This window comes from Dothidotthia symphoricarpi (assembly GCF_010015815.1).
Source record: "Dothidotthia symphoricarpi CBS 119687 unplaced genomic scaffold P153scaffold_19, whole genome shotgun sequence".
NCBI lineage: Eukaryota > Fungi > Ascomycota > Dothideomycetes > Pleosporales > Dothidotthiaceae > Dothidotthia > Dothidotthia symphoricarpi.
In genome coordinates, this window is record NW_022985026.1 from 830,310 (window position 1) to 853,728 (window position 23,419).

The following is a 23,419-nucleotide window of genomic DNA, read 5'->3' on the forward strand; positions in this document are numbered from 1 at the left end:
ATCAATCCTAGTTTTTGGTCGAGAAGTTGAAGATTTGCAAGACAGACAACAATGGACTTGCTGCAGCAAATTTGATACAATGATCGTCCCCTGAAGAAGAAAAGAAGCTAAGCTGGCGGGCCGGGCACAGTACTAAAGGAAGCGGTCACTATCTTTGCAAGGGCACTTCATGCGGTGACTCCGGACGAGGGGACAATGAGCTGAATCCTCTAATGGTTAGGATACTGAGCTGGTTATCAATCAAGAAGCAGCCCGCTGAATCAGTGATCAATTTGTGAATCACGTGCCGATGACATGCCAATCGGTGCGTGATCTGGGGAACCAATACAACTATCTAGAGAGAAAAGTGATATAGTAATAAAGATCTCATTGAAGGCAGTATAGGTCAGAATAAAAATCAAAAGTACTGGAAATCATGGAAAACAGTGGATATACCAATTCAACATGAAGTTGTTTGATTGGGGCTGCGAAAAAGAAGGATTCAAGACACTAAATAGCAAGTTGCTCAATCGTCGATGGGACACACGAGTTGCGACTTGAAGAGTAGAGGTAGTACCTCGAGCCGACTATGAGAACCGTGCCTCCCCATAGGCATTGCGGTCTGGGCATGGCGTGATGGATGAACAAAAACTTTCCCGAACAAGTAGGTATAGATATCGTGTTCCGAAGTATATCCCACATCGAGAGATCCTGAGCAATTCCCAGCATTGTTACAGAGATGAAGCTAAACCTACCCCCGGCTAGGGAGATTTTCATAAATTAGGCCAACGAAGAGTGGTCAAGACGCACCGCTAACATAGGAAATATAAAAGATCAGAAGAAACAGAAAGAGAGGTTTTCCTCCTGCATAACAACTGATTGTTGTAACATGATCAAATTTTCCTGTTCTTCCGTCGAAGTTTACTCACAACACAGAGCTGTTCGTGTTCTCTCACATGAGTGGTCAGATGTGTGGGGAAATGTGACAGGGTTCCCAACAAAATTGTTTCTTATCGGATCAATTGATAGTGCATGTACCTAAGCATGCAGTCAGCAGTTTATTTCCAACTTGCTCCGCAGTGCGCGGTCACCACGTTCGCAGGATGGCTTTGGAAGAAGAGCAGGTTCAACAAAACGTCACGAAAATCCGTCTTTTTCTGTCTATTCCAACGCTTTTTTAGTATCTTCGGGTCTAGTGAGGATTCAGGTCATCGTGTCTAAAACCATACTCGGCAGACAACAGAGCTGAAGACAGTCAAAAGGCAAAGAGGCGGAGCAAGCTTGGCCCCGTTATCAAAATACATGCACATGCTTGATGAGTTATCCGGAGCTTGCTTTCATCCCAGTTGCGGCGTAGCAGACAATGTCTGCAGACCGTATGGAGCGTAGGTAGCGCATCCCTCGTGCATGAGCAGGGTACGCACGAGTACGCCAAGTCGGAATTGGATACTGAGTTCATATCCTGCCTCGAACGTTACCGGGCGCTTCATCAGCCTACTTTCCATTCTACTCACTAGCTATGAGCTCTTAGTAGAAGATGTAATGAACTTGACTTTTCGTAAAGTCTAACGCTGAAACCAGACTATTATATAGGTAGCTAAGGCGCAAGATTTGGCGCTGAAGACATTCCTCTCGGCTCAAGTATCGATATGGAATAGTGGCGGGTGCACGGGCAGTGCGCTGTGCAGCACGGTAGGCTAAACTCAGATAGCCTACCCAGGCTCGTTGTTGTACTTATCCAAGTACGGAACTACGCTTAGTGCATGGTCTTGTATATAGACAGCGATCTCCGCCATAAAATGCTCTACTTCTACTTTCAATTACTGTCCTACCCTATCTAACCCCGTGGGACATCATTTGGCTCGTTCCTATTCAGGATGTTGTCGTGTCTCTTCCTGATCCCGGTTGTCATCGGCTACCTCGTTGTCGTGCGAAGCCTCAGATATCGTCGCGTGGAGCAGATCCAGAAGCAGCATGGATCTACACCAGGGGAATTCAAGAATCTGAACTATAGAGATGCTCAAGCTATCATCGGTCAGTTAGGCCTCTATGAGTGCCCGTGGACATTCCTCGCTGGCAAAGATTTCGCTTTTCTCAGAGTAAGCACGCTCCCAACCTCTTGCTTCACTTTTTCACATCGAGCTAACATCACAGGCCTTCGCGATTCCTGGCATCTCAAAGGTCTCGGTGGGAGCAAAAGAGATGGTCGACCGTGTCGGGAAACGCTACGCAGACACCACCGTTCTAGTCGGCGAGTTTCTCGTCAACGACATTGACAGCGAGCGAGCTTGCGTCGCCATAAATCGCATGAACTGGATTCACTCCCGCTATGGCAACAAGATTCAAATGGATCAGATGGTCTACACCCTCTGCCTACTCACCTGCGAAGCTCTACAGTGGATCGACAAGTACGACTGGCGGCAGACGGTCGCGCTCGAGAAGCATGCTTCTTGGGTATTTTGGTACGAGGTTGGCCGTCGTATGGGTCTCGAGGATGTGCCCCAGAGCTTCGACGCATGTGCTACCTTCATTGAGGACTTTGAATCACGCAATATGGCCCCGTCACAGGATAATGCCCTCATCGCCAAGGGTGTTTTCTCTCTCTACGCGTCTACTCTCCCAGCTTTCCTCACTCCTGTTGTGCACGCCGTCTTGAAAGCATTTATGGATGCGCGGCTCAGCGACGCATTTAAGCTGCCAGTACATTCCACCCCCTTCATACAATCGTTTCTATCCTTCATGTTGCTCGTGCGCAAGTATTTTGTCCGTCACTTGATGCTGCCGCGATACTCTACATTGCAGGTCTTTGGCGAGGAGAATGCAGCCGGGTACCGTCCCATGATGTTTTGGGAAATCGAGCCATGGTATGTCGCCTCGTCGAAGAACAGTAGTTGGCTCTACTCGGCCTACACCCGTTTTTTCGGTTTGCCCATGGCCGGCGACTCAAAGTTCAGGCCGGAAGGTTATAAGCTTCAGGAGATTGGCCCAAAACATCTCGAAGGCAAGGGTGGCGAGCAAGTCATGTCTTTCGTCAAAGAAAACGAGGCTCGATCTTTCACCACATTTGGTCAATTTTCAAACACGTTCTACACAAGAGGTGGATGCCCAATGGGCTTCGCGGAAGTATCCGAAAAAGGAGGATGCCCTGCAGGATTTGTTAAGTTGTGATGAGCGTCCGGTGTTTGTCTAGCAAGTAGACCTTGTACGTGTAGTCTCCACATCCTGATCTCCAGGCTGTCTATGAACACTGTGTGTCCGTCCAGCCAAAGCGTCAGGGTGTAATGGGAAATAACCGGACTAAGACAACACCATGGTTTAGTACCTGAGCAAGACATCCTATTCAGCTTCTCCATGCCCGTGATACTTACGCCCGTGGTTTTTTATTTTCAGCCATATTGACCTGACTGTGCCGAGGAAGCTCGACGGCTCGTTTTCAATGCTTGGAAATGGTTCTCCACAACTGCGTTGGAACTTTCTCATCAGTTTGATGTAATCTATTGAAGTAGCTGTGTGAGGAATAGCCTAACAGGCTGGATATATTTTGGGCTAAATGTCGATTCGAGTAGCTCAGAATTGTGTACTGTCCAAGCTTTTGTTTGAATTGTAGTATGTTTGTGTGATCAAAAACAAATAAGGTTATTTTCTGCATAATTCAAAGGCATGAACCCAATACGAATCCGACAACAAAAACCTACAATAATGATGGGCTTCACGAATGGCTGCCAGCCTTTACGCGACTAGGTTCAATGCGACCAATGTCTAACCTCCTCGCCACCGTCCCACATTGTCGACAAATACTCTCCATCTCTACTCCAAGCTTTCACAGAGTTGATCTCACGTAATTCAGCGCGAACTTTTTATTTGACGTGAAAGATTGGTAGATTTGACAACTGCTAACAAAGTAAACTATCTACAAGAATGCTGTCCTGGATTTTGCACATGACGAGTGCTCAGTTGGCGCCCTGGTTCAACTTAAGCCAAGCGACAAACTGCTTGATTGTGAATTTTTCGGGTAGAACGGCGTCAGAGCCTGAGTCGGAGCCAGCTCCGGCGGAGGCGGTGGGAGATGCGGTGGAAGATGCAGTGGAGGAGGCAGCAGGGATGAAAGATGTAACAAGAGTGGAAGAGGCGACAGGGGTGACGGAGGCGATGGAGGCAGAAGAGGTGACGGCAGTGGACGATGCAACTGGGGTCTCAACGACTGCAGCAGTCGAGGACGCCACAGGTGTCTCGACTACAACTGCAACTGTGGAGGAAGCGACAGCGACAGCAGTAGAAGAAGTGGCGACAACAGTGGAAGATGCAGCTACAACAGTTGAAGATGCAGCGGCAGCAGTTGAAGAGGCAGCGGCAGCAGTTGAAGAGGCAGCAGGCTCCTCTGCGTCACCAGAGCCTCCAGAGCTATTGACCGACGTTGTGAGCTCGCCGCTCTCAACATACACGCCGCTGAAGAACCAATCCTCAGCCCCCGTTCCATCGTTACTTCCAGGCAGACGGAGGACACCAAGATGCCAGTCAGCACCATTGGACGAAGTGCTCGCGGTGAAAGGACCAGCAGTCTTTGTCAAGGGGCTGCTGCCGGTCGAGTGCCAGAAAGTGACTGAGCCTGCGTCGAAGTCGATCTCGTACGCAACGTTGTGCCATTCATCTGCAACCAATTCAACGTCCCATTTGGATACACCACCCACATGCCACTGCAGGTTAGTGTTGCTGGAGCCTTGTCCGCCGTACTTCAGCTCAGTGAAGTGGCTCTCGAAGAAGGCGATCTGATGCTCGTTGGTCGAAGTTGGGACATTGTCGGCAGAGGTCTTGATCGAGAAGTGGTAGTAAACTTTGCCCTTGTTGATGGCGGCGGTGGTTTGAGGGATAAGCTCAGTCCTCAACATGGTCTGGCCATTCCACTTGGCGGTCTCATCAATGGTGATCTTGACACCCTGCTTTGAGCCAGTATCGGCGGGATTCTTGTACGAAGTATCAAGGTTGACGTATTTGTCAACCGCGCCTGAGCCGTGAATGTAGTACTGATAGGCGCCGACTGGGTTGGAGAATGACCACTTTTCGAGGTCCGCACTCGAGGTCATGTCGTTGAACCTTCCATCCCAAACTATCGTGCCTGTCATGTTCATCAATATCAACAGACACCCGCTCTACAAAAAAAGACTCACCAGCAGACACGGCGCTGACGAGCGCACTCAAGATAGCAACTTTTCCAAACATTTTGAATTGAAGACGGACAGAGACCAGCTGCACGAAAAAAGTGAATATGAACTACGAAGTGAAAAATGAAGGACAGTAGTGGGATGCATGAGACAAAAAGGCCCAAGGCGCAATATAAAGTACCATCCAAATGAAAGTCTCACCGTCCCAGCTTAGCCCGAACCTCACGTCGGCTGAGATGGATCCGCTAGCTCAACCCTGCACCTCAATATTCAAGAACTGAAACATCGATGGCAGGGTCGTTCAATACGGCGTAGACCTGTATTGAGTGACTTGCTCTTGGCTGGTGTCAAGTAGCCGCCGGCGCTGCATGGACGAGCATCTTCTCAGTGCCGGCTGAACGGTCCAGGTCAGTTCTGAGCAACGTGCCCAGTGCTAGACCCCAGTTCTTCTTAATGTGGCTGCAGACACAAGCCGTAGTGACAGAAAGCCAAATGGCATGACAGCGGTTAGACGGATGGAAACGTTTCGGTTTTTGGAGCTAAGCTATATCAATCGAAAACGCGTCCCACAATTTGCTTGTTTGAGATTAGCGCATCAGGCTCGGAATCAAAGGATTCACGAACCGGTCCCTGCTCATAACGGTTTGTTTCATCACGGAAGATGAAGGCGGAGATTAGCTGTCATTGTATTCAGGCACGCTGCACGTTGGCAGTTTTCATGTCCAAGAATGATGTGGAGGCATCTGATGGAGAAGAAGGGGAGGTGCACAAAGATATAACTGTGGGCAGGGTAGAAAAGTACCCAGTAGCCAGGACAGAGCTGCAATGGCGTTGCGGCACGTTGAAGGGTGAGCGACTCGCTCGTGATGAACGTTGCCTTGCAGCTCTCATAAAGTGAACACTTGGGGCAACTTTACTAAAAGTCATATGATGAAATAATAAGGTGTACGGTTTGAACATACATAGTACCTACTCTAGGCCCACCATCTCGAAGTCCAAGTCAGTGCAGCTCAACAAAGCCTCGCCATTCATAACGCCATGAACGTACGTGCCACCAACAAGGCAGTATCGCCCACTGCCTTTAATAGGACGAAGGATAATAGGTACACGGCATCCAGGAACAATCCAGACAGAGTCCCCTACGTCAAGGCATTTTGAACCAATCCCAAAGTAACCTTGCCGTGTACGGAAAGGGCGTTGCCGCATCGCGTGAGAATAGGAAAGATTGAAAAGGGAAGCTTGGTGCGCAAGAAAAGCAAGGTATACAGGATCAACTTTGCTCCTATTGCGCCCTTTGTCAATTTCTGCCTGACTTGGCAAGATGTCGTTGGCTGAGGACGATATTGGGAAAGTTGTAGGTTCGTTGAATGCTACAGCATATCGCCAGAGAATCCAAGCGTGGAAAGATGGCTTGAGAAGATCCGAACAGGCTGGGTACTGAGCGCTCTCTGGAGGTGAAACGTTTCCTCTATTAGTTATCAGGCTTCGCCAAACCACTTCCTCACGAGACTCTCCCATGGTGTATGTCACATCAAGGGCAGCAATCATCTGCCATATGGTTGAAGAGTGCAAACCGTGTCGAAGGTCCTCTTTCTCCTCACAGATCTGAACTACATCATCCAGTTTCTTAGCTCGTATACTGAGGCAGCGTTTGTCGCTATCAACGGAAAGGATATGCTCTTGCACAATTATTATAACATTAATACTGCAAGTAAACTATCACGCCCATTAACTTGCCCAACCTACATAATCATCTAAGTTTTCCTAAATTATACCTAAGGATTAAACATTAAAGTTGCTAAGATAACTTACAAGTCTACTAGTTAGCCACTTCTTTAGCACCCTTACTGTTTGTACGCTGTTCTATAATCTGCCAGTTACAATACTGCCCTAATCTCTATTATTGTAGTAGTTTTTAGAATTATGTCGCTTAAGAGCAGTAAACTAAGGCGACATGTAATTAAATGCGCAGGAGAAATAGCTATTATATAGAGAGTTTTAAGCCTAATCCTAATTTTTCTTTGTTACTAGGTTAGAGTCCTATATAGGTATCTTCCTATCTAAAGTGTAGTACTGCAAGACTTTTAATATGCCCTTTAAATTTACTGCCTAAAGAAAATGTACTAGTAGCTTAAGGCTACATAGCAGGCAGTAGTAACCTTAATAGTAGACCTAGTAAAAACGCTTAACCTATAACTCTTAGCAAGATATAACTTATCTTAGCACTTAATAAAACTTATATTTTATTCTTTAAAATCCTAACCTAGGATAGGTAGTACAGTATCTAGGGGTATACACTTAGAAGTATAAATGTATTAAGTCTGTATTAATGCCTAGGCTGTAGAGTAGTTATCTATTACGCTTAGTTTCTTAAGTTAGTTTTAATATATATTACAGGAAAGGTTAATCTAGCTAGACTTTTAAACAGTATAATAAGGAGCGTTGCAGTATATATTATAATATAGGTAAGAATACTAAAGGTTAGAACATAGCTCTTATTTTGTAATTATATTATTACAGGACGTTCTAATCTTTAGGATTAAACTATACTAAACATAAACAGGCTTAAATTAAGTATAACTTCTACACTAAATAGAGAACTAAAGGTAGCAAGGGTAAGCTTTCTTTTCTAATAAGATAGAATAGAATAGGTTTAATAAGATGTACCCTAGGGCCTGTATCTTATTAAGTACATCTGTAGGTATAGCGTTAGACTTATTCTAGGGTAGTAAACTAGGTATTTTAAAGCTAAGTCTTTTTTAGATAAGAATCTTAAGGATCTCTCTAAAGTAACTATTACGTACAAGGTCCTACTTTACAGAGTTATAAGTAATAATAATTTTAGATAAAGGCGCTATATTCCTTAGTAGTGTGTTAGGTAGATTAGCTAAGAGGTTAATAAAAGCTTTACGTTTAATGCAGTGTATTACTGTATTATTATACTTAGCTTTTGTATTCTTTTTATACTTAAAATTTAATTTAACAGCTGTAGTAGTAGAGGGGCTAGACGCAGAGGCAGATGTAGAGGTAGATATAGAGGCAGATATAGAAGCAGATACAGAGGCAGATATAGAGGTAGATATAGAGGTAGATATAGTAATAGCAGTAACAGCGTTACTTAAGGAGTCCTCCTTTGCATTATTAATCTATAGGATAGAGACTTAGAGTAGTACTGTTAGTTTTAATCTCTGCTTAATTTCTCTAGCTAACTTCTTAGCTTTCTTCCTTAGCTCTATATTAGTATTACTGTAACCTCTCTTGCGTTTCTAGAGGTTCCTAGGACCTAATACTTATCTAGCTGGTACACTAGGGCTACGTAATGCTTCTGCTATATTAACCTTCTACTTATTCTACTTAGGCTTACTCTCTGTATTCTTTGTATAGTCTAGTCTGTTAACATATATATAAGTATAAGGATAGCTAAGAGTAATATAGGGCATTGCCTTAATATAGTATATATTATTATAGGAGATTATACTATTATTAATTGCCTCCTTAAGCTAGTATACAAAGAATATATTAACTTTTTCTCTGTAGTTTTAATTAGATATATTAGAAAAGAAAGTTATAAGTTATACTTCTTTCTTTATCTTATAAAACGCAGAAAGCTCTTTATAATAAGCTTAGGCGTAATCTACTGCCTTACTAAGGTGTTAATAGTAATTAGGTAAGCCTTTACTATAATATAGTTTAGCTTATTCTTGTTTTTCTTTTTATTACTCTTTTACTTCTTTTTCTTATTACTTGTCTAGCTCTGTAATAAGCTTAGCTATATTAAACTATTTAATAGTAGTAGCAGTAAAGACTTCTTCTTTAGCTTCTATTTCTTTAACATTATATAAATACGCTAGTACGTAGAGCTAGATACACTATAAAACAAAAACAGGCTAAACAAAACGTATAATAACAGTGCATAACTATTATAAGATATACAACGTTATATAGGTTAGGTAAAGTCTACTAGCTTATTAGATTTCTTACGTGTTAAATAGTAGGAGTAAGTAGTAACTCTACTATAAAAACTATTGTACGCTAATTATATAATCTAACGCTAGTACAAGAGTATATTACTATTATTATATAGAATAGTAGAAGTAGGTATTCTACAGTCTAGACGTATAGTTTTAACACCTCTGCGTGCAGAGCGTTTATAACTAAGACGCTGTATTATATATATTCCCCTATTATAACCCTCCTTTACCTAATGTCTTCCCTAGGTATTACTGTGTATAAGCTAGGTGTAGCTAGAGCTGGTAGTATATATTCCTATCTATAAGTTAGTATATATAAGCCTAGTAATAGGATTAAGTAGGAAGGGTACCAGCAATATTTTATAATATTAATAGTTAGAGTTAGTTTAGTAGGAAGCCTTAGTACTGCGTTAAGGTATAACTTTATTACTAGAGAGGTAACTAATAAGGCTAAGCAGATACTATAGCTAAGCAGATGCTACCTTAGTTAGATTAATAGAGGTAAGTTAATAAAGCTAAGTGTTAATATAACTAATAGTGCTGCTTTATAATAACCCTTCTATTTAGTTTAGTAATAAAGCTAAGTGTTAACGTAACTAACAGCGCTGCTTTATCTCTATACTATAACTATACCTAACTAATATATAAGGCTTCTAGTCTCTGTAAGGAGACTAGATACTAAGTAACGCATAATAGTAGGTATACGTTATAACTAAGTAGATACGTTAACCTTTGTAATAGTTAGTAAAGAAAGAAAGGAGGTAAGCGTGCCTATAAAGGCTAATATATATTAAGAGTAGAGCTAGTAACGCTAGCTATCTCTAGTATAGCTTTTAGTAGGTTAAGTGTATTACTTCTGCCTTTAGTATACTTAAGTTCTCTTACTAACTCTAGCGCCAGACTGCTTAATATTAGGACGTAGGATAAATACTACAACGTAAACTACTTACCTAGTAGTTCTACGTACTTGCCTAGCAGTTGTACTTACTTATCTGCAGTCCTTTTCTTTTATACTAGGTATATTCCCTAAATATTACGCTGGCAACAGCACTATAGCTAAGAAGAGAAAAGCTAAGGGAAAGAAGTAGGCAGCTATACCTCTTAGTAAATAAGGGTAATAATTAGACAAGAGTAGTCTACTAACCAAGATAGAGAAGTAATCTAATCTTTAAGACGCAGAGGGGTTTAACAATACTAACATAATAAAAAAACAAAAGACGTAGCTACTACTATAGAGTAAATATCTATAGTACGAATTAATAATTAGGTAATAAATATATATAATAAAGAAATTCAAGACAGCTCTAAAACGCTCTATACTTAAGAAGTAGGCTACACTTCTTTAACCTAATAAACCGTACCTATTAAAACGACAGTAGAGGAATAACTACTAAAGGAAGAATACCCCTTTTAACGCAGACACAACCCCTAGCAAAGACAAAGATATAGACTTAAAGCAAGACAAGAAAGCGCTTATAAAGATAGTGTTCTAGAAGATAATAAAGCTTCTACTGCTATCTGTTAACTATAACCTTATCTAGTAAATAGTAGGACTAGGTAAGAAGTAGGTAATCTGTCTATAGAACTAGGTTGTAAGTAAAGATAAAGAATACTAAGTAAAGATATTTACATACCTGCAAAGGTATAATATATCCCTAGATACTAACCCTCTAGCTAATACTGTAATAGTAAACAAACTAGTAATAATAAATATAAAGTAGTCTAACAGTCCTATATTAGTAAGTAAAGGGCTTATAGGTAGTTATTAGAGGATAGTATAGGTAGTCTAGCCTAGCTAACAGAGACCCTTTTCCTCTAACATTTTAAGACATTAGATAAGTTTAATAAGAAACCTAAAAATAACTAAGAAGAAGAGAGCAGGGAGGATAAGGGGGTTAATAAGAGGGACTTAGATAACTACTAGATTAAGGAAGGAAGATTTAATAATAATAAGGTAAAGAAAATAGAGTTTAATAATAGTAAGGTAGAGAGAGTAGAGTTTAATAATAGTAAGGCAGAGAGAGGAGGACTAGATAATAAGAAGTTAGAGGAGAATAGTAGGGATAAGTTAGAGAAGGATAGTAGGGATAAGTTTAAAGAGGACAGTAGAGATAACTTTAAGATATAAAACGTAGGATCTTCTAGAGTAGTTTAACCTAGAGATACTATTAGCTATATTAAGTTATAGTTTAATTTAGGTAATAAGAGCGTATATAAGTAAGTTAATTAAGCCTTATATAATAATAATAATAATAAAGAGGAAGTAGAGATTAACTATCCTAAAGGATTTAATAATAAGGAGGAAGTTATTAAAGTATCTAAGAATATAGAGGAAATTATAAACTAGTCTAAAGATAGTAGAGAGATTATTAAAGGTAATAAGGATAGTAGAGAAGGTAAAGAAGAGAAGTAGTAGAAAGCCCTAACGCCCCTTCTCTCTAAGTCTATTATTAATAACTAAGAGGAAGTAGCGCTACCTACCTTTAAAGCTATACCTAACTATTAAGTAGAAGCTACGCGTATACCTAAGATTATTAACGTCTTTACCTGTATAACTAATAAGACTAAGGTATTAGATAGTAAGTTTAATAACAAGGCCGTAGAAACTCTACTGCGCAGGAAGGACTACTAGACCTTACTACTACTAATAAACGTCTCCTAGAGGGTCCTAGCTACGGCTACAGCCTCTACCTAGCACAAGAGTATTACGTAGCGCCTAACTAAACAAGTAATATAAATTTGTAATAACTGTATATTTAACTACTACAACCTGCTAGAGAACTTTGCTAATATACTATAAACTACGCTAGCTATAATTAATATTACTGCCTCTGTCTATTAAGGTAGGTATATAGGATAGGCTAAGGAGATAGAGTAAAAAGGCTAGAATATATAGTAGGCAGATAGCTAGGCGCTAGGTAGGATAGTCTAATGTATATATATAACGCATTCTTTTTATATAGTAAAGATATTATAATACAGTTAGCACCCTTAATAAAAGCAGAATATATAGTATAAAAGAAATATATGCGTATTACCTACTTTGCCTACTAACGTAACCTCTGCTACTATCTACTGCTTAACTTAGCATCTAATAAGCCTATCTATCTAGAACTTAATTATTTTAGGGTAATTTATAGTCTTATTTAGTATAGGTAACCTCCTAGCCTTATTATTTATAGAGCTATTACTAACCTTCTCTTCTACCTCCTCTATCTCCCCTAATAGCGTAGGTAGTGTAAACTTATTATTCTTATTAGACACTACCTTTCTAGACGTATTACAGTACAGTAACCTAGATAGAATAACCTACCCCTTATTATCCTTTTCTAGACGGCTAATACTGTACTAGCTATGCTAGCTATCTGCATTATTATATCTACTGTATCTACTACTAAACTCTAGCTGTATACTGTCTATAGGCAAGATAGAGAGTTTATGTATATAGGATAGGATTAAGAAGAGGTGCTAGGGGTTAAAGCTATATATAGAGGATTACTTATTAGATACTATAGGTATAAGTTAGCTATATATCTTTAAGTGCTTACGTAAGCTATACTAAGCCTAGTGCTAGCTACTGCTTTAGCAGGTCCTATTTGTATACTAATAAGGATACTGTACGTAAGCAGTAATAAGGAGGCTAAGAAGGAGACTAGAAGCACGTATAAGTAAAAGGGCAGGTATATAACTACTAGTAGATATACTAGAAGTATCTAAAGTAAGTATACTAATAGGGTTTATATAGATTCTATTTTTAGGTAATATACTATCTTTATTAAGAGTAGGTAATTATTAAGTTATTAAACCTAGTCTGCTTTATTTTATAGGAAGGTTAAAGTTATATTTATTATTACCTTTGTCTTTATAATAACGCTTTATGCTATTAGTACTACAGTATATATAGAGTAGAGTAGAGCTAGACAACCCCTATAGAGTCTATACTTAATTACTTCTTAGTAATAAATTTAATTAATACTTTATTTCTATAAGTTTCTATTATAATTAAAAATAAATCTTAATATTATAGAAGAGGAGCTTAACAGCTTAATAAGTTTAATAATATACTTTATTAACGTATTATAGAGCAGTATATATTTTAAGTTTATAGAAAGAAGATTTTTAGTAATAATTAGGTTACTTAAGAAATACTTAGCTAATATATATATAAATTAAGAAATATATATACTAGGAGTAGATACTAGATTCTATAAGAGGAATATAAACGTAAATTCTACTAGTTAAAGAAATCTTTTAACTTAATAAAGTTAATCTATTACGCACTTTTCTAATATATAAATGTATAGTATCTACATTCTATATATACACTTATTACACTCTAAGGTATATATTTTATAGAGATACCTATCTTGCCTTACTACTAGTAGGTAAGACAGAGAAGAGCAGTATTAGACTAACTAACTATATATATATAAACTAGATATAGTAAAGGCTACTATATCTAGTAAGGTTATAATATATAAGAGAATCTATTAGAGGTTCTGTTAGGTCTTAAACTTATACCTTATAAACTTAAGTTATTAGAGAGCTACGTAGGCAAAGAGAAAAGAAGTAAATAGTAGCCTATTTACTACTGCGCCTACTAAGCAGAAACTTAATAGGCTTTATATATATATACTATATAGCTAGTAGAGGCAGGTTTACCTAAGGCTTACGTAAGAGAATTGTATAGTAAGGTACCTTAGCTAGGACAGCTTCTAGAGGGGTAAGAATATATCTAGGTATACTAAAGAGAGTAAATAATCTATTAATATTAGCTTTAATATATTAACTAGGATTACTAGCTATATAAGAGTATAACTTACTAGATATAGCTAAACTAAGTAATATATCTAGTACCCTAAGTATTATACTTAGATAGGTTAGCTACTTAATCTCTAGTATAGGGAAGCTGTGTAGGTAGACGCCTTTACTGTAGTAGACTATATAGAATAACTTAAGTCTTAGTCCTGCTTTACTAATACCCCTAATAATAGCAGAGACTAGAGAACTTAGTAGATTATATAGTTTAAGATAACCTAGCATCTTTATATAAGCTATAACTAGGCTGCCTTTATAGACTACTACCTCTCTTAGTGCAGGAAATTAGTAAAGATATACTGTAAGTATAAGAGCAGCGCTGCTGCCTCTAGTAAGGGTATTTACTAATATTAACTCTTAAAGTATAGCTATCTATAAGATATACCTACCTAGAGACAGGTCTTTGTCTATATCCTTAAAGATATGCTAGATATTAACGTTATTCCTAGAGTTAGTAAGAATACAGTAGCTCTTCTAGCGTAAGATAGAAGTACTAATTATAATATTAATCTAGCTAATAATAGCTATAAGGCTAGCTAGGGAGGAGAGCTAGATAAGCCTAGCTAAACTAGCTTCTGTAAAGGTAATATTAATACCTTAGAAGTATTTAATAAAGTCCTTTTTAGTAGCGCTTTTTATAAATTAGGATAAGGTGTAAGTAATATAGATATTAGTAAGGTTAAGGTTTATAAGGATAAGCTAGTAGAGCTTTATAGAGATAGTAGTCTAGAAGTCTACCTTAGAAACCTACGCAGACGTTAGCTAATATAAGGATAGGGCAGTAGTTATAGTATTACTAGATTACAGCGCAGCTAGATCTAAGTACTAGAGAGTTAGAGAGAGATATATAAGGGTAGACTAAAGCTTAAGTATTAGACGTTCCTATTCTTAATTTTACTATACGCTACTGTAATATATAACTTAGTAATAACTATATAGCCTTTACCTTATTAAATTATATTAGTAATAGAATTAAAGATAAGATATATTACTATATTAACTTAACCTTTGCCTCTTAACGTAAAGATCTATAATAGTCTTAATTATACCTTAGTAGCTTATACTAAAATAACTAGCCTTTAAATGTCTTAGTATACTAATATTATATTTTATACCTACCTAACAACGCGAATAACTCTACACTTACTAGGTTAAAACTAATATAATCTAATAACCCTATAGTATCTTTCTCTCTATTTTACTAGTGCCTTAGCTTATACTTAACTTATGTTTTTATACTATTATAACCTAAACTTAAACTTACCTACGTAACTATTTAACTACCTTACTTCTCTTTACCTTACTAACTAGATTGTATCTCCTCCTTAGAGAAGCTATTATATCTTTAACAAAACATTAGATTAAGGCCCGCGCTGGTACTAAGTATAATAATGCACTCTCTAGAGTATTACCCCCTTAACTACTTCTACTGCTTTTACTGCCTCTACTACTCTACTAGCTAGGGCGTAATATTTATACTACTTAGCCCTGCTTACCTTACTGCTAGCTACTAACGGCTACCTTTACTAGAACTTAGGTGCTTACCTATATAAAGAAAAGTAAGTTTTCTGTCTAAATATAATACTGTAGGAAGTCTATTACTCTAATAAACTATAGCAGAACTCTAATTATAAACTACTACTTAATCTAGTTACTATTACTATATAACTTATATACTCTATACTCTCTAGGTCTGTAACTTTGCCTACTATTATATAGTGCGCTACGCTGCCTTTACTATCCTATATCTATATTAGCTATCTTTAGAACTGCCTAAGATAAGATAATAGGATATCTACTATTAAATTAATTATCCCTGCTAAGTAAGTAAGTCTTACCTAGTATATAAGATATTCTGTGCCTTATATACTATTAGTAGAAGTAAGATAACAATCTCTGCCCAAAACTCTTAATATTATAGTAATATATTAATATATTTAAGCTTACTTACTTTAGAGAGCCTTATACTAGGTATTCTAGACTAATAGTTAGGTTCTATTATAACAGTAAAACTAAACTAGTTAGCTATAAAAAGCCTCTAGAATTTAGTTTATATAACTTCTGCTAGGGCTTTAAACTCTTATATACAGAATATATAATTCTATTTAGATATATACTCCTTATACTTCTTAAGGACAATTTTTATAATATTAATTTATTAACTTAGACAGCTAACTAGGAAATTACAGAACTTATAGATAAGATATTACTATACTAAGTCTTCTAGAAGAACGTTTACATTTACCTATATTAAAGTAGGAATATAATTTATAAGTAGCTTTCTACTATATTAGTATAGATAAAAACAGTCCTAAAGAAAGATCTAGCTTATTTTATTATATAGATAATGTAATAGGCTTAGGCTTTGCCTATACCTTAGTCTTGGCTTAGTAGGACTAGAGAGATATATATATATATATAGGATCCTTCTCTACTCTTTAGAGAATATAATACTATTATTAATACTTATTATAGCTTAACTCTAAGGCTAGTCTATAATATTTATATTCTCTCTTCTAAAAAATACTCTTCTATAAGAGATAGGATAGACAGTGTTACTTAGAATTACTCTCTCTCTACTAATAACGTTATAATATAGGACATCTAGAATAGACTTTAGGAATTATAGGAGTAATAGGAGGAGAATTAGGCTATAATAGCTATATTATAATAATAGCTAGAGGATTTGTAAAACCTCTATATTACTATTCTAAGACCTTAACTAGCCCTCCTAGGTAGAGCTTTAGTATTAGTATCTATACTGCTAACTCTAGGACCTCTCTAGAATAAGGCTAGTAGAGGTATAGACTAATAAAGGCTCTAGCAGAAGCTGCTTCCTATAGGAGAACTCTTCTTAGGTAATAAGATATACTTTAAAGTATAGAAAGTTACTATTATATATAAGCTATATACTAATAGTAAGTTTATTAGGAACTTATAAGACTAGTTTATATTTATCTAGGCTAACCTTAGCACTACTATTTAGAAGGAGGTTGTAGTATACTATAAGGCTAAAGGTAAGAATAGACTATAGAACCTTGTACACTTTATAGAATATCTTAAGTTCTACTACAGTAATAATTATAGTAAGGAACAGGCCTAGGCTAAACTTAAGAGAATCTACTAAGGAAAGGTAGAGCTATTTTCTAAGTTCTTTATTTAGTTTAAGTAGCTCCTAGTATAGAGTAGTAGTAGTAGCTAGAACTATAAGTAGAAGCTTAGTAAAATATAGTAGGCTTTAAATAGTAATATATAGATAGTAGTACTTTATTAAGGAGTTTTATGTATAAACTATAATTTTGCTATTAAAAAATATAAAGTAATTATAGTAGATATTAAGACTATAGCTATTAAGGTATAGATATAATTAACTTTATAGAAACTAGCCTTGCTAAAGCAAGATTAGGATAGTAATATCTAAATAATCTATATTAGAGCAGTAAGAACTAGAAATAATATAGACTAGTAAGTTTTACGTAGTTAAAATACTAGGGTAGAACTAAAATAGGCTAATTAGGTTCCTAAAGATCTTTTCTACTAATGTAAAGCTACAGGCTTATATACGTAATATAGAGGAAGTAGATACTATCTCTAGAATTATACTAACGCTGTATCTACTAAGTTAGTAAGAATTTATACAGTATAGTTTCTTTAGGTAGATAAGTATTTAGGAAACTAAGGGCCTTTAGTTAAAACCCTAATTAGAGGCCCTATAAGAATACTATAGTAGAGGAGCAGCTACTCTATTAGGAAAGAAATAAAATTATAGTAGATATTAGTAATTAAATAGATAAGTTACTGTTTTTAATACTCCTCTTCTTTAAGTATACTAAATATATAAGAGTATTAGTTAACTTAGAGTATAAGTATTTTAGAGTAATTAGCAAGAGGGTTATAGAGAGGATAAGGCTAGAGCTAGTAGATATTCTACTATAAGTACTATAATAGGTAGTAGGCCTACTTTCTAATACTTAGATTACCTAGTTAGCTATCCTAAACTATAACTTAGATAGCTAGTTAAGGTGTATAGTAGCCTACGTAGTACTAGGTCTAGTATATAATATAATCCTAGGGAAACTATAAATAAGATAAGAACAGGTTGTGTTAGACGTAGCTTAAAACTAGTTAGTAATTAGATAGGTAGGTAATATAACTATTAAGAAATATAGTAGTAGGCCTTAGGTATCCTTAAAGGATTATATAGAGGTTAAGAGAATAAAAGACTTAACCTATAAAGATATAGTATTAGAGGCAGTGCTAACTTAGATCTACTCCTTTAGCCTACAGGATATAACTTACGCTATTAATACTATAAGAATAGGGCAGAGTACTATAGAATTAGATAGAACTGTAATACTAATGCTACCTCTAGAACTAATAGACTTTATAAACCTCTTTAACAAAGATAAGGCGTTAGGACTACTTCTATATAGGGGCTGGCTAGATTATTATATATAACTTTAATAAGATAAAGATAGATAGGAACTAGAATTACTATAGAGTTTACTATACCCTATATTGTATAACTAGCTACTAGAACTCTGCAGGTAGGTAATAGAACTTATAGATAAGGAATAGATTTAGGTAAGCTTATCCTCTATAGGGGTACCTATACTACTTATTAAGAAATTATTAGAAGGATAGAGGCTATACGTTAACTACTAAGGGCTAAATAAGATTACAGCCCTAGACTAATATCTACTCTCTCTAATAAAGGAGACCTTATAGATACTAATAGGTACTTACTAGTTTATAAAGGTAGATATATAGGTAGCCTTTTACAGACTTTATATAGCTAAAGAGGATAAGGCCCTTATAGTATTTTAAATAAGGTTTAGACTCTTTAAGTAGATAGTTTACTTTATAGAACTATCTAGGGCACTAGCGTTATTTTAATAGTATATTAATAGGGCGCTAAAGGAGATACTTAGTAGTATATTAATAGTATACCTTAATAATGTACTAGTGTATTTATTAGGGTCCTAAAAAGACTATATAGAAAAGACGCACTAGGTTCTAACTCTAATAGAGGAAGCAGGACTAAGCCTTAATATTAAGAAATATATATTTATAGTTAAGGAGGTAAAATACTTTAGCTATATAATTAAGGTAGGAAAAGCAGTTTAACTAGACCTAGAGAAGTTATAAGCTATTTAGAAATAGGAACTACTATTAAATATTTAAGGAGTAAGAAGTTTCTTAGGATTTACTAACTTCTATAAGGATTTTATTCTAAAGTTCTCTAAAGTTACAGCCCTACTAAACTAATTAACTAGAAAGGATATACCCTTCTAGTAGTAAAAGAAGAAGGAATAATTATTCTTATTTCTTAAGATAGTATTTATATTAGGTCTAATTCTAGCGTAATAGAACCTAGCGTAGGAAATAGTAGTAGAGCTAGACTATTTAGAAATTACCTTTAGAGGTTACCTATTATAGAAGGTTAAAGAAGTGTTATACCTAGTAGTATACTACTTAGCAGCCTTAATAGTAAAGTAAAGGGTTTATACTATTTATAATAAGGAGCTTATAGCTATAGTAAAATATCTTAAAGCGTAGTTATTAGAACTCTAAAGCGTATATTAACTATTTATAATTCTAATAGATTATAAGAATTTTAAATACTTTACTACTAAGAGAGAACTTAGTAAGTAGTAATACTACTAGGCTAAAATACTTTTAAAGTTTAGTTTTTACTTAAAGTTCTACCTAGGCTAATTAGTGTTATAACCTAATATACTAAGTTACTATAAACAGGATAAGGGGCTAAAGTAAAGATAATAGTTACGTATAATAATACTATTAAGTGTAGCTACGCTTAAAACTACTTAGATAGAATATCCTATAGTAGTGCTATAGGGAACTTAGGTATTTATAGATATATATATATAAGGGTTATAAGAAACAGCAGTAGTAAAAGACCTATAATATAAAATCTAGCTAAGTACTGTTTAGTAAGGGTTATAAAGGTTTTTATAGAAAGCTAAGATAGCGTAGTAGATTAGAGATTACTTAATTAGTGCCTATAGGACACTGCTTTAGTGTAGGGTAATATAGCTACTATCCTAGGAACCCCTTATAATAATAATAATCTAATATAGGTATAAATTAGGACTTATAGGCTATTCTAGTAAGAATATAATATTCTAGATCCTAAGGTATAACTATTATTAGGACAGAATATTCTAAGACGTTGCGTAATATATTTAGAATTATTACTGCTATAGTATATATATCTAATATAGAAAGTGTTAAGAATTATTACAGCCTATCTTAGTAGTAAATTAGTACTAGTCTTAGATTTTAATAGATTTTATAGTTAACCTGCTAGCTACCTTAGTAGAGGTACTATAATACCTCCTTATAATTACTAATTAACTATCTAAATACGTCTAGCTAGAAGTAATAATGTTAATAACTACTAAATACTATATAAAGGTCTTCTATAATATATAGTAGCGTTTTTAGAGATTCCCTTTCTTAATTATATTAGATTAAGGCTTAGACTAGCTAGGTATCTTTTAGACTATGTTATACTCTCTAGTAAAAATTAACTAGCTACTCTTAACAGCTTATTACCTTTAGACTAATAGAGGTATAGAAAGATTAAACTAAGAAGTCTAGGTAGTCCTATAAGTAATAGTATACTTTAAATAAATAGACTAGCTAAACTGCCTCCTAGCCTACTAGTTAGTATTAAATAATAGGGACTTAAGTATAATAGAAGTAAGTCTAAACCTACTTCTAAATAGATATACTATAGACCTACTTTAATAAACTGTACTACCTAAAGTTTCTATAAGGACTCTAAAAGGCAGGGCTGTATAGTTTCTAAAATACTTAAAATAGAGAGTAGACCTAGCCTAGGTAGCTATAACTTTTATATAGTAACGCTAGTAGGAATCTATAAATAGGTCTTAAAGACTTATAGAATAATTTAAAGTAGGTAATAGAGTTTAGTTCTTAATATAAAATATAAAAATAAATTATTCTAGTAGAAAACTTAATTAGCTATAGGTTAAGTATATAGTTATATATATACTAAGCCTACTTATAGTTACGTTAGATCTACTAGAAAACCTATATAAAATAGTATATATAGACCTAGTAGAAAGAGCGGCTAATAACTCCCTTTTATTATAAGCTTTAAAGAATACTTATCTAGAACCTACTCTAGTTCTCTAAGAAGAAGATAAGGACTTAAATAAATAAATAGTAGAGGAAATCTTGTACATTAAGAATATAAAGAGAAGGGAAAGAAGATAAGCTCTAGTAAAATAAAAAGGTTAGGCTACTCTAATATAGACCTTATTAGGTAATATATAGGATATAGAGGTACTAGTAAAGTTTAAGACTAAATAGGGGGATATAAAATACTATAATAGCCTAGAATAAAGAATAAATTAACGTAATATAGTTATATTAGAGTTGTATTAGGACTACTAAGGGTAGCTCTAATACGTAGAACTATAAATAAAAGGTTTTAGCTAAGTGCCTTACTATAACCTTAAAGGGGGCTAGCCTAATTTAAACTTAGAAAAAGTTACCTACCTACCTAATACTAAGGTAACCCCTAATAGTAACCTAACTTATAATAGTAAGAAAGGTCTAAGTCCTACTAGAAGCTACTATCCTTACTATTATAGTACTAAACGTAGGTATTACAGGCCTCCTTCCCCTCTATATTAGTATCCTCCTTAGTCTTGCCTATACTTTTTATAATAATAAAGTTCTTAGTATAACTACCTACTATAAAATAGTAGGGGGGTAGAGTAGGTATATAGAAAGCTTAGGGGGGATAGAGTATAGATAGAGGAAGATAATAAAATAGTATGTAACTACTTCTAAGAGGTAATAAACTAAAATTACTACTAGCCCTTTAGGAGGATACTCTACTACTAGAGCTAGACCTATAGTAGCTAGTATAGTAATAGTATAAAGATAGCGTATTATTATACTCTAAGAAGTAATAATAATAAGTAGGAGTATAGGATATATACTTAATACAGCAGTATAGGGGTAGAGCCTTAATATAGCAGGTAAGGGCCTTAAGGGTAGTCTAGATTAGGGTTAGTAATAGTACTATATTAAAAAAGGAAAGAACTTACTATAATTACAGTCTAGCTATTAGTTATTACGCCTAGAGCGTTCTCTAAACCTATAATATATTAGTCCTAGCGCTAGAACTACTCCCTAGTAGTATATATAATTTAGTAAGTTATCTAGTTACTAGGCCTGTTATAGAAATATAATAGAGTTATAGGAAGCTAAAGAAAGGGTAAAGACTTAAACTCCTTCCTAGTAGTAAGAAACTATACCTCCTTATAATAGGTCTTAGTAATAGAATTAAATAAGACTATAGGGTTCTACTTCTAAATAGTACACTTAAACGTATTATTAAAGGTATATATTAGAGTGTAAAACTCTTAAGTAAAAATATAATATATACTAGTTATTAGCTTCTCTTAATTAGTGCTATAGGTACTAAGAGTCTTAATATAGTACTTATTATTAGCCTAATTTATATTATAGAAGTTATACTAAGCGTAAAATATACGTTAAAGAGTAGAGTTTATAGAAAAGAAGTTATTATTAAAAATATAGGTCTTTTTACCCTTATAGTAAGCCTTATAGGTAGTAGAGCTATAACTAGGCGTATACTTAGCGTAACTAAAGAAGCGTATTAAGGAAATATATTTATAATAAAATTAGTTATAATATAGAGCTATATTATAGGCCTTATCTTTAGAATCTTCCTGTATACTAAAATTACTAGCATAATAGTAAGGCTTCTTCTACTTAATAATTAGCAAACGTATAGAGAGATAATAACTAGATATATAGGATTATTATAGCCTAGAGGACTACTCTAGTTATTATTAGGTAGCTTCTTACTAGAAGCCCTAGTACCTACTATACTAGAGGTATTATTAAGAGTAACGTTAGCTATAACAAAGAGCAATTAGCTATGTAAAGAGGCTAAAGGGGCGTAATAGAGGAAGGTAAGAGGGAGTATAGTAGGAAAGTTAAGGCAGCACTCTATAGGTATAATAGTTATAATAGGAAGAAAGTATAGGGTTAGTATAAAAATAAAAATAAGTATAGGTAGCTATAGTGCTAATGTATAATAAGCTACTAGTAGTTATAAGGCTTAGTATAGTATAGAAAGAACAGCACTAAAATAATAAGCCTACTTAATAGGCATAATAAGATATAAAAAAAAAATAGAGGTAAAGTAGAGAGGTATATAATAGGCTTAGGCTTTACTTATACCTTAGTCTTAGCTTAGCAGGATTAGAGGGATATATATATATATATAGAATCCTTCTCTACTCCTTAGAGAATATAATACTATTATTAACACTTATTACAGCTTAACTCTAAGGCTAGTCTATAATAGATAAGGGTTTATCTAAAAATTTTATATAGTCCTTAGATAAAATAGGGACTAGATAAATTATATTAACTAGATACTAGGATATATACTAACTT

At 35.1% G+C, this 23,419-nt stretch overlaps 3 protein-coding genes across 3 annotated transcripts; 1 reads left to right on the forward strand and 2 right to left on the reverse strand.

Moving 5' to 3' along the window:
- The first annotated feature begins 1,737 nt into the window (after nucleotides 1–1,737).
- On the forward strand, nucleotides 1,738–3,406 carry P153DRAFT_425672 (uncharacterized protein). Its single transcript, XM_033672555.1, has 2 exons — nucleotides 1,738–2,078; nucleotides 2,134–3,406. Exons 1-2 carry the CDS (start codon nucleotides 1,857–1,859, stop codon nucleotides 3,145–3,147), a joined length of 1,236 nt encoding a protein of 411 aa, XP_033520299.1. The 5' UTR covers nucleotides 1,738–1,856; the 3' UTR covers nucleotides 3,148–3,406.
- A 119-nt stretch (nucleotides 3,407–3,525) lies between these two features.
- Nucleotides 3,526–5,615, reverse strand: P153DRAFT_324269 (glycoside hydrolase family 131 protein). The gene is made up of 2 exons (XM_033665236.1): nucleotides 5,145–5,615; nucleotides 3,526–5,092 (listed from the first exon to the last, which is right to left on the reverse strand). Exons 1-2 carry the CDS (start codon nucleotides 5,194–5,196, stop codon nucleotides 3,930–3,932), a joined length of 1,215 nt encoding a protein of 404 aa, XP_033520300.1. The 5' UTR covers nucleotides 5,197–5,615; the 3' UTR covers nucleotides 3,526–3,929.
- Nucleotides 5,616–6,107: 492 nt separating this feature from the next.
- P153DRAFT_434311 (uncharacterized protein) lies at nucleotides 6,108–6,892 on the reverse strand (the record flags this gene model as incomplete). The annotated part of the gene is made up of 2 exons (XM_033673072.1): nucleotides 6,108–6,795; nucleotides 6,885–6,892. The coding sequence occupies 2 exons, from the start codon at nucleotides 6,890–6,892 to the stop codon at nucleotides 6,108–6,110; spliced, it is 696 nt and encodes a 231-aa protein (XP_033520301.1).
- Between the last annotated feature and the right edge of the window lie 16,527 nt (nucleotides 6,893–23,419).